The sequence below is a fragment of the Aricia agestis genome, chromosome 3 (genome assembly GCF_905147365.1).
Source record: "Aricia agestis chromosome 3, ilAriAges1.1, whole genome shotgun sequence".
In the NCBI taxonomy this organism is placed as follows: domain Eukaryota; kingdom Metazoa; phylum Arthropoda; class Insecta; order Lepidoptera; family Lycaenidae; genus Aricia; species Aricia agestis.
In genome coordinates, this window is record NC_056408.1 from 18,084,221 (window position 1) to 18,098,226 (window position 14,006).

Sequence of the window (14,006 nt, forward strand, 5' to 3'; positions counted from 1 at the left end):
TCATTGAAATGGTACGGCAAGAATGGCCAGCACAGTACAAAATTATCTTATGTTTTACTTGAATTTTAGCAAAATGACGCGTTGTTTTTTTTAAATTTAAATGAACATCGAACCATAATAATTACTGGACCTTTGATATTATTACTGTAACCTACTTTTGTACTGACCACTTTAACTATAAACAACAGTATTATATCATAGCAATTGTATTAAAATATTATACAGTTTATATTGCATGAAAATGTAACATATTGAATCATTTGCTACAGAAGTACAAATAAAAATTGATAAAAGTGAAAATTATCTTAGTATGCATGATGTGCTTATACAAACTGCGCCTGCGCATTCAAAAAGTTGACGTTTACAATTTATGTGACAGATTGTTCTTTACATCTACCCTCTGTAGAGAGTAAAAGAGACAACATCAAACAAAAAAAGGAATAACACCCACTACCTCAACGGCCGGCTTTTTTTTGTGTTTACACTAATCTTAATACTAATCTTTTCAACTCTGCGTTTTTACATAGCTTTGGGTTCATTTAGTTCAATTCGCTAAAAACTTTCGTATAATCTGTAATTTAAAAACAACAATCCGAATTACATTTATTTACATTTACAAAAAAATATAAACAAAAAATATTATAATTTTATGCGTCGATTTTCAGTCGAGATTCAATTTAGTCTAAACGAACCCAATACCACAGAGCACGGACTTACCCTACCGTCCAAATCTCGCTAAAAATAATCTAATTTATACAATTCCATACACCCCAAAGAAAATACCTATGCTATGGTGATACCAGAAAAAATAATACACATTTATTTTGTATAAAATTTTGCATAAAAACTTTCCGAACCGATGCCGTCGACCAAAACGCGCGCGCTTCGAATCGTGCGCCAATTTTCCCGACGTATTATCTATTTTAGATGCTAAACTTCATTTCGCCCGGTAAATATTACATTAATTGATTAAATGCAAATTTAGATGTGAGAGGAATTCGACAAAATTCATTCACACTTCCAAATTTTCAGGTGCAGCGGATGATTTGACAGTTGCTATTTTTAAACATGGCGACTGTCTATCTGTCAATAATTGGTACCCTACTGCAACTTAATTTTACCCTGATCGTGATATTGTTGAGTTAAAACCACAGTTTCTTTGTTGAAGCCGCGCCATCTGGTGTGAAAAAACAGCAACCACCAAATATTGGTTTGTCACGACTGCGTCAAGAGAGGGTATAAAATAATACACTTAAGTTTGCCTCTAAATACAGTCTGTCAAAAAAGTCATGAAATTAAAAAGTGGCAACATCGTAGTGTCATCCCTTTCAAATCAATCTAAGAAAAAAGGGATGACACTGCGATGTTGCCACTTTTTAATTTCATGACTTTTTTGACAGACTGTAATTATGTGATAAAACTATTTAAGTATATGCGACAAAATGTCTATCTCTAAAATCTATATTATGTGCTATTTCGAAGTAAATTACAATATGTTTGTACCGAATATTTCTGATTAGCTAAAAGAGAAAAAAAAATCACTCTTTGGACAAAAAGCCTCAGAGGCAAACTTAAGAGCACTATACCCTATGAACTTAAAATAAAATACAGGTCTAGGAACATTAAGATCTTAAATAAAAAGTATGCTAAATAATTTAAGAATCCTGAAAAATATATTGTAAGTAACATTTACACGCACGCATCGTTCAAAATCGGTGCGTTATTTTTTATCTGTAATGTATATGTCACACTGTCTAGCGCCCTTCGCGTCAGATTGACACGCCCCTACAAATTACAATACATTCCCTTGCGTTCCGAAGCATTAATTCGGATTTTTTGACTAAAGTGTATATATTTAACAGCGCTTTTGATAAACTAACGTCAAAATTAACCAATCAACAGCACCATAGAATAGATAAACTCACGTCAAAAAAACCCCCAGAAACCTGTCATAAATAATTGTTGTCCTTAATTAAAATACATTTAAGCGATTAAAATTATATACAACTCACTGTCGGAAGAATGATAAATATACATAATAATTAAGAGTAAAAATATAAATTGATTTAGGAGAATACGAGCTATCACAAGATTGTAAGTCACAAAACGACAAATAAATACCACAATACATTACAGTTAAAAAATACAAATAATAAATTCAATCCCATATATTTTTTTTATATAATATACTGTATGAAAAAAAACTATTGCATACGATAAAACACCATCCTGCTATAAGTGCAATGAGATTATTTACAACATTGAATGGATATTTTTGACAAATTATAAATAATTGCTCCATTGTCTTGTGTATGGAATTAATATTTTGTTATAAAAATATTTTACTCGACGTATCTTGTATGAATGCTTTCATACAAACTTATATGATATACATTTATTTAGGTTTAAAAAGATTTGCGAATGCTCATTCCGATGTTTAGCTTGACCCTTATCTATTTTACAAATTCTGTCAAAAATATCCTTTTAAAGTCATCAAAATAAAACAGGTGCGTTTAAAAACTATTTAAATAAAATTTCAACATATTAAGAATGCTCAGATCGCTCGAATGTGAAATGCCAACCCATCGAAAACAACCATCCTGCTATTTTATCCAACATAAAGGCTGCGTTTCCAGATATGTGTTCCGAGAAACGTTTTTGAGAACCAATAGAATCGCTTCATTGACGTAAGCTTGCCATGAAATCGCTCTGCGCGGCGATCCTATTGGATCTTAAAAACACATTCCTCGCAACACATCTTTGTGGAAACGCAACTTAATACAGCTCTGATAATGTTTGGATTCAAACAGGAAAATATTATTCTCACGTACGAGAGAATGTCATTCTGGAATTTTGACCAATCAGAACTCGCTTGACGTTAGGTGACATTCCTATAGCGAATCAAAATCGAAATTTTATCAAAGCTGTAATGATGAATTTAAGTAGCAGATTCGACTGTTGGTATGCATAATTAAGGTCCTTTACACGTAGCCGTAGAAACACATGTTACGAATGTATTAAATAATGTACTAAGTTTGTGACGTTCTTAACAATCTATGTGTAAAGGACGGTAACTAATACCCCACTTGCGCCCGTCCCATTTCTTTGTCGAATATTATCTCTTCTCTTTCATAAATACGAAGGAATATACATGATATTTAAACAACACAGACTGGCGCAAATAGACCTTAGCTCCAATTTCACCAACGCGATAATGTTAGTATATATAATGTTAATATATCTTCCAACATTACGAAGAACGAAAGAAACACATTTAATGGATTAACACCTTGGTAAAATTGGCGCCAAAAATGGTAAGTCACATGACACCGCCACTAGATGACAATACCGTCACCCGATGACTCCGCCACCAGATGACGATATCGACACCAGATGACTCTGCCACTAGATGACGATGCCGTCACCCAATGACTCTGCCACCAGATGACACTGTCGTCACCAGATGACACTAAATGACGATGTCACCCGCAAGTGACGTGGGTTGGCGCATTTTGCACATTCACTGCATGAAATAGTCCGGGTGGTCGGGATCCTTCTCGAACCGCTTGGCCTCCTCCTGCATGCTCTCTTTTATTTTTAAAATGGCCGCCGATTCCGTCTGGTCGTTTTGGTCGCCGCCGGGCCCACCGAAACCTTTGAAAACGTTATACTTTTGTACACATTAGCAATGTTCAGTTTGGGAAAATCTCTTTACTAAACGCCGCGTTCGGTCTGGTGGCCTCGCTACCGCCTCGTACCTGAATAACCTCTAGCTTTTAATATTGATTCAAATGGACAATCAAATTATTAAATTTGGTTCAATTGTAACAAGACAGCAGTGCTACATATCCGATCAAAGAAAAAATGTTATTCAAAATTATATTTTTTTATTTCTGAGATCTGAATATCTACTATATTTAACATGATTCCTTTTCAAGGAGAAATAATTGCAAAACGAATGAACGCCATTGATTATATTATCACTCTGTGCAAGGTGCATGATAATTGATGCCTATCACTACCACCTATCATTATTGTCACTCTCCGAAGAATCACAATAAATTGCGTCGCCGGACAGTTTGAACGAGACCTTACGGCACTTGTCTCTTTCACACACTTCATTTTTACGCCGATCTGACGTAAAGCAGCCTCTACACGTTGGCCGTGTTTGCCGAACAGAAGGGGACGGCGCTATACCAGAAAGAAAGACGCAAATAATTCAATCTCTTTTTTTAGTATAGCGCCGTCCTCTTCTGTTCGGCAAACACGGCCAACGTGTAGAGGCTGCTTAACACACCGACGTTCAATGTGTGAAAGGGACAAGAGGGGTTTAGCCGACACGTTTTCTTCATATCATCTTTATAGAATCGCCGATCAACTATGTCCGGAATCGATAAAAGCATAATATGAGCTCGACATTCGACTCAAGTCATGTCAATTTCGTGCACTTTGATGGGCGTTTCCTAAAAAACGTGGCTAAGCCCCAACAAGCGATAAACCTCATTCTCATTATCCTGGAGTATCATGTGCAGTTACAAAGTGCCTAGTAACGTTCAATACTTACCTAAGTTGTAATCGCCCATCCCGGAGCCCGAGTCCTCGCGGGGAGTCCCCGGCCCTCCCCCGCCGACGCCGCCCGGCGACGACTTCATACCGTCTACTCCTCCCAAACCTGACGTGACAAAACTGTTAGCTGCCCGCCCACGTCAGAAAATGGCCGTTTTTTTTAAATAGAGCCCACAGTATACTCCACGAATTATGTTCGCTAGTTTCGACAGCGAGGTTAGATTTGAAAAATGTAGATACATGACGTTTCGGTAAGTGTCATGACGTTGTTAGGCATAGACTGGGTTGCACCAACTAACTTTAACTTTAACTGTAAATTTAACTTTATTTTTAACTTTAACTAAAGTTTGTGCGTTTTATGATGATATGCGTGACACATTATAATTGACAATTATACTAGGGAAGTTACCTAACAAAAATTAATCGATAGTTTAAAAATATCGAATCCCTTCGTAAAGGAATTGCAATCGAAATTATCGATTTCGTACTGATATTTCAGTGGTGCCGGCGATTTAAGATGGCCGCCCTTTTTTATCGATTTGATTTCGATTCAACAGAGTCAATCTCTATTGACATAAGTTCCGTTTTATGCATATGACATTTTTCAAATGTTTTCGTAACAATAATTTTATACTCTTATTTCACAGTTAATATTTATAATTTTTATTAATAAGATAGCATTTAGCATCTTTTCATTTTTTAACCAACTTCCAAAGAGGAGGTTATATGTTCGGCTGTGGAGATTTTTTTTTTATTTTTTTTTTATTCATTTACAATTATAGGAAACTTTTATTTTTGTAGATGGAATATAATTTATTACATTTTGATTTTTTTTGTTTTCTTGTAAAAAAAACCCGTAGCAAGGAACATGAAAACTGTCACCCATATCATCTTAGAACGCACAAACTATACAATGCAAAATGTCAAATCTTTGGTTAAAGTTAAAAATGGACGCCATCAAGACGCCATATTTAACCATAATCATAGAGCTCGACAAGGTTTTAAATGCATGTGGCGAAAAAAGGAACTAACGCTGTCATCATACAAAAACCGCCATTTTTGACAGTTCTCCTTTACCAGCAGCGCCCCTGCCCACGCGCATTTATAACCTTGTTGGATCAGCTGTCATATGTCAATTCCTCCGGACAAAGTTATGGATAAAGTTAAAGTTAAATTTACCTTAACTATAACCATAAATTTAACTTTAAATTTAACTTTAACCACGCCTCTGGTGCAACCCAGTCTTAAGAGTTAAGTCCCATACATTTTTGACATGTAACTTCGTCACCTAAACTAGCGTCAACTAAACGCAAACCATCTAAGAACCTAGAGTGCTTAGTCATATTATTGAATTCGCTAGTTTTGCCAGCGATGTTATATGTCAAAAATGTACACAGTTGACATAACGCATCGCCCAGTGTCATGACCATAAAGTTAATATACCTCGCGGAATAGAGAAACAAAGGCCTGAGCAAGAGAGATGTCACTATCCACTGAGTGGTAAAAAGAGACGTGTGATACATGACAGCAGCACTCTTTTTTTGACGTCCAGTCGGCACGTGCCGCACGTTGACAATTTAATCTCATAGAATTCATGTTCAATCATGCTTGTGTAAGTGTATACGTACACATATTTTTCACACAGATGAAAACCAATTTTGGTTTCGTTCGACAGCTCGAGATTGTTGCTCTATTCCGCTAGGTATATTAACTTTATGGTCATGACTCATGAGTCATGACGCTTGCGATATGTGAAAAATACGGTTTCGAAAACCGCGCTTTCGAAACTAGCGTACGAAATTCATATAGTGCAACGCATACGTCATACTGAAACTCTAAAATAAAATAATATTGATGCCTGATTATTGGTCCTACAAAGTATGACAAAGCGGGCACTCTTGGGGATATCTATGTTTACATTGAAACTATTGGTCATTCTTTTTGCTTCATTCTCCTATTGCAATAATATAACTTAAAGACTGGTCTAATTTTGCATGTGTATGGGCTCTAATGGTAAAATATTATTTTAATAACTACGGCAAACGTGACACATGAATTGAAATGTAGCTACTGCTTTTTTTCTTTACTATATTTATATTTCTACCATTTTATATAAAATACTTAAATAACTTTAAAAAGCAATAACAAGACATTCTTCAGATGTATAAAAGAGTTGTTTATTCGTAAAAATACTTATGTATTATAACAATAGTTTAACAGTTAGACTTGTAAAATTGGACAGATTCGTGAAGCGTTAATAAACATTGGGCATTACAAAAATCTCGCGATTACGCCTTAGTCGAGAGACAATCATAGATATAATCATAATTATGATCAATCATAATTGTAATCATAATCAATCATAATCGAAATCGTAATCATTATAATTTATAATCAATCGTAGTCGTAAAGGTTTGGCAAGGTTACGTCAGCGTGACGCCTAACTAGTCTTGATTTAGCAAGGCGATAGACCTTCGTTGTTGGCGGGGGGCATGTGCTGCGGCGCGGGGTGCTCGCCGCCCATGGGGTACTCCGCCCCCATCGCGCCGCCCGGCTTCATCAGCGTGTACATGTTGTCGCCGCCTGTCCCATCATCATTGCCATAATTGACATCTCCCCATGACCTCTGCCCTATCCTCCTCATGACATCGATCGACTCAGCAGATGATATGACACAATATGAAAGCACGTGACAAGCGTCTCGATTAGAAGTCATAAAACGTGTGTCCATAGTCTGTACTTTAGTATTAAGTCCTAGTCTTGTGTCACGTTGTACGTAGTTACTAGTTCATCAAACGCCGGTTGAAGTCAACACATAAATTAATATTCTAATAGCCGTACTCCGAGAGATTTAATGATAACTTAACATTAATTTAATAAAGAGTTCGACCTAAAAAATGGAGTTTATGTCAATTTCTTCAGTAAATTACAGTTAAATAATAATGAAATCTCTCTGAGTGCAGCTGTAATAACTAATAAGGCATCTACAAACTACAAGGTATAGCAAATAAATTTTGGGTTGTGACTTATGTTTTATGACTTCCAACCGGGTATGTTGATGTAAGTTCCCAACTAAAATCTGGGTCATATTAATCCTTAATTAAATACTTGATTTTTTTAGCAGAGAGCTAACACAAAGATAACAAAATACTATGTGATAATGTAAACACCATTATCCTCGAAACCATCAAATGAGCCCGTCAAAATGAACAACTTTTTCTATAAGAACAATGCTGGGAACTCAAGAAAAATGCCATCTTCATACCCATACGGATGCCCAGATCGGCAATTTGTACGGGTATAAAGACGGATTTTTTTGAGTTCCCAGCATTGTTCTCATAGAAGAAGTTGTTCATTTTGACGGGCTTATTTGATGGTTTCAAGGATAGCGGTGTTTACATTAACATCTTGTATACTTCAAATATAAAATTCAAAATTTGTTAAAATTACCAGAGCTTTCCTGTAGTTGGAAAAATACTTGTATATTTCAAACACAACTTAGTTACAGGAAATAACAACGAAAAGCAAGATATGACCCAAGCATGATTAGAGGTGAGAATGAAGCAAGCAGAACGGCAAGAAGATAATTGTAACAGTTACAATAACATCTCTGAGTAAATACACCTCTTCACAATATACTGTTTAATAAAGCAAATGAATTAGATGTAACATTAAATAATTTTGATAAAAAAATTTGCAAATTTGTGTCGCAAAAAAGAGGTGCATTTAATTTTAAGTGTTCCAAAACAACAAATTTGTCACTTAAAGTACCTGATCTTGTTGAAATGTAAAAACGGCCAATCAGCAAGTTATTGTAAGTAGCTAAATGTTTATGTATCTTTTTCATTGGATACCAACTCTTGTTGAAAATTAGGAAAATACGAAATTTATGTTATGCTCATCTTTCTAGCTTGATGATAAAAAAGAAATTGCCAAAATAATTACCATATAATTGTAATAATATCATTTTTAGTGGCAATTATATACATTTTTGATACACTTTTTTGTTCATTTGTTGTTATGTCGTCGATTTAAGAAATGCAATAATTCGTATTTACCGCTTTGCGGACTGTAAAAGATTTAGTTTCAAGTTATTATATTTTATTTTTATTTAATCAAGGTACAAAAATAATTAATGAACTAAGTCTTTAAAAATTAGGTTAGTAAGTTAATTATACATTGGTGAGTTCATTAATCTAAATATTGTACACAGCTTTTGTTAGTAACAAAAAGAAATTACATTGACAATATCAGCGTCTTAATTTAGGAAAATATTAACACTGAAAAACTTTAAGGTGCATAAGTATAACTAATTAACATCTAAAATAGTTTATTACAATCAAGCAAAGACTTCTTATAAGGAGAAATTTTTTGATGAAAGATATCGATATTTACATCAGACTTTGAATAAATTTCATTATAGGACTGACACATACGATGTAGCGGATTATTCCGTCCAACGTTGTTGCTAAAAGGTGGAATGTCAAAGAGCACTGGCTTTCGTTTAGAGCGTTTACTAATAGATAAATTGATGTTTGCAAGCAGTTCATCACTGAGCACACCATTGACAATCTTGTGGAGTGCACACAAGTCTGCAATATTGCGACGTTGCCCTAAACTGGTAAGACGGTAATGGAGAAGGCGATCCTCATATTCAGGTAGAGTATTTCTTAGGCGATCTCGGTTGCTTAGGTATCTTAAAAATTTCCGCTGTATTGTCTCTATACTTTCGCTATCAATTTTATATATAGGTGACCATATAGGTGAGCAATATTCTAATTGTGATCTGACCAAAGCGGTGTACAGCACCTTGAGTGATTCAGTATTTTTGAAAGGTTTTGCAGTTCGTAATACAAAATTAAACATTATTTTTGCTGCTGTGATCATAGTTTGATACTGAAATTTAAAATTTAATGAGGAATCATACCTGACACCTAGGTCACGAACTAGATTGACTCGAATCAGATGCGATCCAGCTATAGTATAATAGTATTGCAATGGTTTCTTTTTTTTTTGTGAAAGTTATATATTGGCATTTTTTTACATTAAGATTTATGTCATTTGATAAACAACTTACAAAGGTTTTCAATGGTATCAACTGTATGACTTTTTAAAATGTTAGTTTCAAATATTTAAAAAGCTTCAAACTTTTCTGATATTCAAATCAGGTTGCCCTGGCTCCGTTTTGAATATTTCAAAACTTTACTACTGACTACAACAACAATATTTCTGTGTTCTTACAATTTCAACTGTAAAACTTCTAACCAGATAAGTTTGAAGTGTCTGCGCCCGCCACCTAGAACAGTCTCTAGCACTTACCGGAATTTGACGAGTCCTGTGGGCTTGGCATTATCGGTGTTGGTGGTCCGGGTGGGCCGTTCGATCCTGGGGGGGCTCCGTACGCGCCGGGCGACCCCCCGCTGTAGTTGAGGGGGGCCGAGCCTCCCCCCGCCGCGCCGCTGCCGCCGGCCCACGCGCCTCTGGGCCCCATTCCCATTGGTGGCATACCTGTAGTCATATTTATTGAGAGGTTGAGAAATATGTACTAGTATTTAACAGTGTCACCAAATTAGAATTGCTGACAAACTGCTTAATGACTTGAATAAAAACCCATGGGTTATGAAATAATATTATTCCTTCTAAGCCTAATTTCATCACTCTTTGTTGTGGGCAATTGTTTCACAATAAATTACAATGTCCATGTGGTAAGTTTGCAGTTACAGGGGAATGAGATATCGTTCCCCATGTAACTGCAAATGTTACCAATACCCTTTCTCAATTTCTTTAAAATGTTACTCTCCTCTCTCACAAATGTCACTTCAAACATGACTACTGTCCTTTCCTCCTACTTCTGATTATCTTGTGTTCTCACCTGGTCCCTGAGGTGGCGGGCCGCGCATGCCAGTGCCGTAGGTGCCCGGGGACATGGGGCCCATGCCAGGGCGCGGCGGCGTCATGCGCGGCCCCCCCAGCATCGCGCCGCTTCCGCCCCGCTCCAGCGAGTTGCCCATCATACCCTGGCCTGTGGGTAAATATAAAAATATATGGGTGCTAGGGCCAATCTTATCTTGCTACTTCGTGCATACATTTTTGTAGTCCATGTAACATTCCCATACATCGTCGTGCATACATGTAACATTCCCAACAGTTGGTCCGTTGGGAACATTCTTACACACAATGTCATATTGTGTTAATTCTGGACATCAATTGTATGCCATGATTTATATGCTAGTTAATTCAAAAAGCATATCTTTTAAAAGTATCCTGCATATTTTTTGTGATTATAAATCCTCAATGCATGTCCCAAATATTTTCTTCTGTCTTTTTTCTTGAATGTTTTTCTAATTCTATTTCCATTTTCTTTTTTAATATTACTAGAGATCGCCCAATGGTCGAAATTCGACCTTAGTTTCAACGACATTAGGACTATTCATGGACTACTATGTTTAATTTGTAAAACAATATTGACTTTATCATATATTTTTTTCAACTCTCGTTTCTCGGACTCAGCTGATCTCAGACTGGCGGTGTAAGCATTGTCTAATAGTATCTAAGATTCAATAAAAAAAACTATAATCCATTTTCAATTTGTCAACTTGTTGTCAACAGACTTCAACCATAAATAAAAGAGTATAATTCGTATGTATAGGCTTGTCACTCAAAAATCTGTCATTTCTCATGTGTGTGTGTTGTAGTGTGTGTAATGTTTTATTTGTTAAAAAAATGAATGATAAAAGCATAATTTCAAAATAATATTAGTTCAATGCACTCCTTCACCATATAAACTATAACTGTGCAAAATTTCATGCACCTACGTTTCCCCATTTTTCGTAAAAAGGGTATCAAAGGTTTTCGTTCGCGTATTAATATTATGATTTATGGCACTAAAAAAATTCTTACCAGGTGGCCCATTAAAATCATTGCCCATGCCCATTCTCACTGCTGATCGTGGTCCTCCGGAGTACCAAGGTCCTATAAAAGGTTGTCCAGTGCCCATGTGTGATAATTGTGGCTGCGGTCCATGTGGTGAGGGCTGCGAGCCCGGGTGCGGAGCTGGCGGTGACGGTCGTAGTGATGAGTTGGGGAAGAATCCGGGAGGCATACCTCCACCACCCATTCCTGAAATATGTAATGCAAACATTAAGTCAAAGAGGAAAAAAATTCAAAAGCATATGGGTATTTTATGGTATAGTTTGCAGAAGAAGAATATATTCACTTGACCATACAATGCAATGGTTAAAATGTGTTTATCGGTCTATGTTTGTACCTAGTGTTTGCCGGTCCCTAGATGATCAAATGTATTGTGCAATATCATGCTTCAATTTTATTGAACAGTTCATATCGACCCTAGACGGTCAATAATATTACGCAATACATGATATTGCATAATAAAATTGCTTGTCTAGGGGCCTGCTTACACTATTTATTGAATTTTGCTAACTCTGTTTTGCATTTGTGGCCGTACCCACAATTTGCCTAACATTCCTGCATCGCGCTATCAAAGTTTCGGAGAACGGCAAGATATATTATACAGCATCTTAAATGACGTCAGTGGGCTTCGGCCTGACCGAGCATAACACCTCGCTGGTTATTATACTAATAAGGTCACAGTATCGTTTTAATCAAGGAAGAATGTGTGCTCCCCATGCAACAGAGGAATTTCTGCATGAATGAAGATTCAGGCAACATGTATTTCTTATAAAAAAGAAAAAAAAAATTGTTTGTTATGTTATGATATTAAATTAGAAAAGTACTAAAGAACACAGACATAGATCAGGTGTCACTTCGCATGCCATATCGCACTCCCAAACCACGAGCAGTGCTCATCTTTCGAAAGTCTGTTCTTTAGTCTGCTACAGGAATCAAAAGTCAATCGGAATTTTAAAAATGCCTAAATGCCTAAAAGCGCCGTGTTAATCTGTAGAAACTCAAACAGAAACGTTGGCCTAGATAATGGGCACTTTTTTATCATCGGTATGTCACAGTAGCTATAAAAAAGTGACACACTCGTTTTCATACAAATTAAGAGACATGCGGTATCTATCTTGATCTATGTCTGTGCTAAAGAAGGATAATATTTTAAATTTAAAATTAATAATAATTAACCACCCACTAGCTAAGCTAGCCAACTGAACCTTATAAAATAGAGTTTTTAAATAAAGACTAAAGTAGGCTTATTACTAAGAATTCAATCATAATATTATTATAAACAAATCCAAATTCTTAGCTTATCCCATATAATTAAGCCTAGTTTCATTAATTTATCTGTGCGAGACAGTTCAGAATCAATATAATTGTTGTATTGGATGTTTATTTAACCCAATTTTTGTCATTTCAGCCTTGTATCTTAACACACATAATATCTGTTTTATTAACGTGGAAGATCTTATAATTGTTTTTGATGCTAATAATGTTGACTCTGAGCATCGGGCCTCAATCGAGAAACATGAAATCAGATGTATTTACATTGAGAGATAAGAAACATCATGTCCCAATGAGCTGAGTACTCGCACAAATATTAGTGTCAGCTTCCACCCTACCGTAAAAACAAAGTTCATACCGTCATTGGGTGGTGCTGGGCCAGCGTTGTGACCGATTCCATTGACACCATATCCAGAATTGACAAAGCCATAGTCGTGGAAAGCTTTCGCCTCCGATGAGTGTTCACAAGTATCTCTCCTCTCTGGCGCCGCACAGTAAAGATCCCAGAAGACACACCACCATGAGTGAAGGAACCCAGGCGGTTCGCCGAGTGTTATATTTTTCTCCCATCGGATCTCCGAAAGGAAAGTCTGCGCGGCTTTCTGCGCCCCGACGTGTAGTAAGTACTCGTACACATAAAGGGCTAATTTCTCACGAGCCTGTGCGTCCGAAGGTACCGTAGAGCCTTTGCCCTTGGCATACATATCGACTGAAAGCCGATGTTTAAGTAAAAATTGTTTATTATTTACATTAACGCTTTATATCAATAAATTCAACTACACAAAATGTCATTGATCGATGGCGACATTTGGCGTCTGTGGCATAGACAAAATGGATGGTACTAGTTTACTTTTTCAGCGCATCTTGTAAACTGTCATAAATAATTGTCTATGATAAAATAAGCTCCACGTTCTAAAAAAACACCAAATTAATTGCAAATTAACAATAAAAATACGTAACAAACCATAACATTAACAATATTTCATGAATTGCTTGAATTTCAGTACTTAAAATTATAATTCCCATCTTATTTCAACATTTTCAACTAGTCAGATATTTTTAAAATTGATCAATGCTTGTTTTATAAACCACCCTAAGCAATTTTTATGACTATTTTATTCTTCCTTAACACATTTTTGCTCACAGGTTAGTTTTAACTTTTATATAATACTAGCTGTTACTAATTAATACTAACCGCGACTTCGTCCGCGTCAACAAAATGTAAAACACATAGGTAA

At 36.0% G+C, this 14,006-nt stretch overlaps 1 protein-coding gene across 3 annotated transcripts; it reads right to left on the reverse strand.

The window, feature by feature from the left end:
• Positions 1–2,698: 2,698 nt before the first annotated feature.
• Positions 2,699–13,575, reverse strand: LOC121740282 (single-stranded DNA-binding protein 3). Of its 3 annotated transcripts, none has more exons than XM_042132941.1 (7): positions 13,127–13,575; positions 11,467–11,685; positions 10,439–10,588; positions 9,886–10,074; positions 7,039–7,149; positions 4,565–4,672; positions 2,699–3,654 (listed from the first exon to the last, which is right to left on the reverse strand). In XM_042132941.1, exons 1-7 carry the CDS (start codon positions 13,470–13,472, stop codon positions 3,521–3,523), a joined length of 1,257 nt encoding a protein of 418 aa, XP_041988875.1. In that variant the 5' UTR covers positions 13,473–13,575; the 3' UTR covers positions 2,699–3,520. The 3 variants fall into 3 exon arrangements, with proteins under 3 accessions (XP_041988875.1, XP_041988876.1, XP_041988877.1); XM_042132943.1 differs by having other exon boundaries at positions 3,585–3,670; XM_042132942.1 differs by lacking the exon at positions 7,039–7,149.
• Positions 13,576–14,006: the final 431 nt, after the last annotated feature.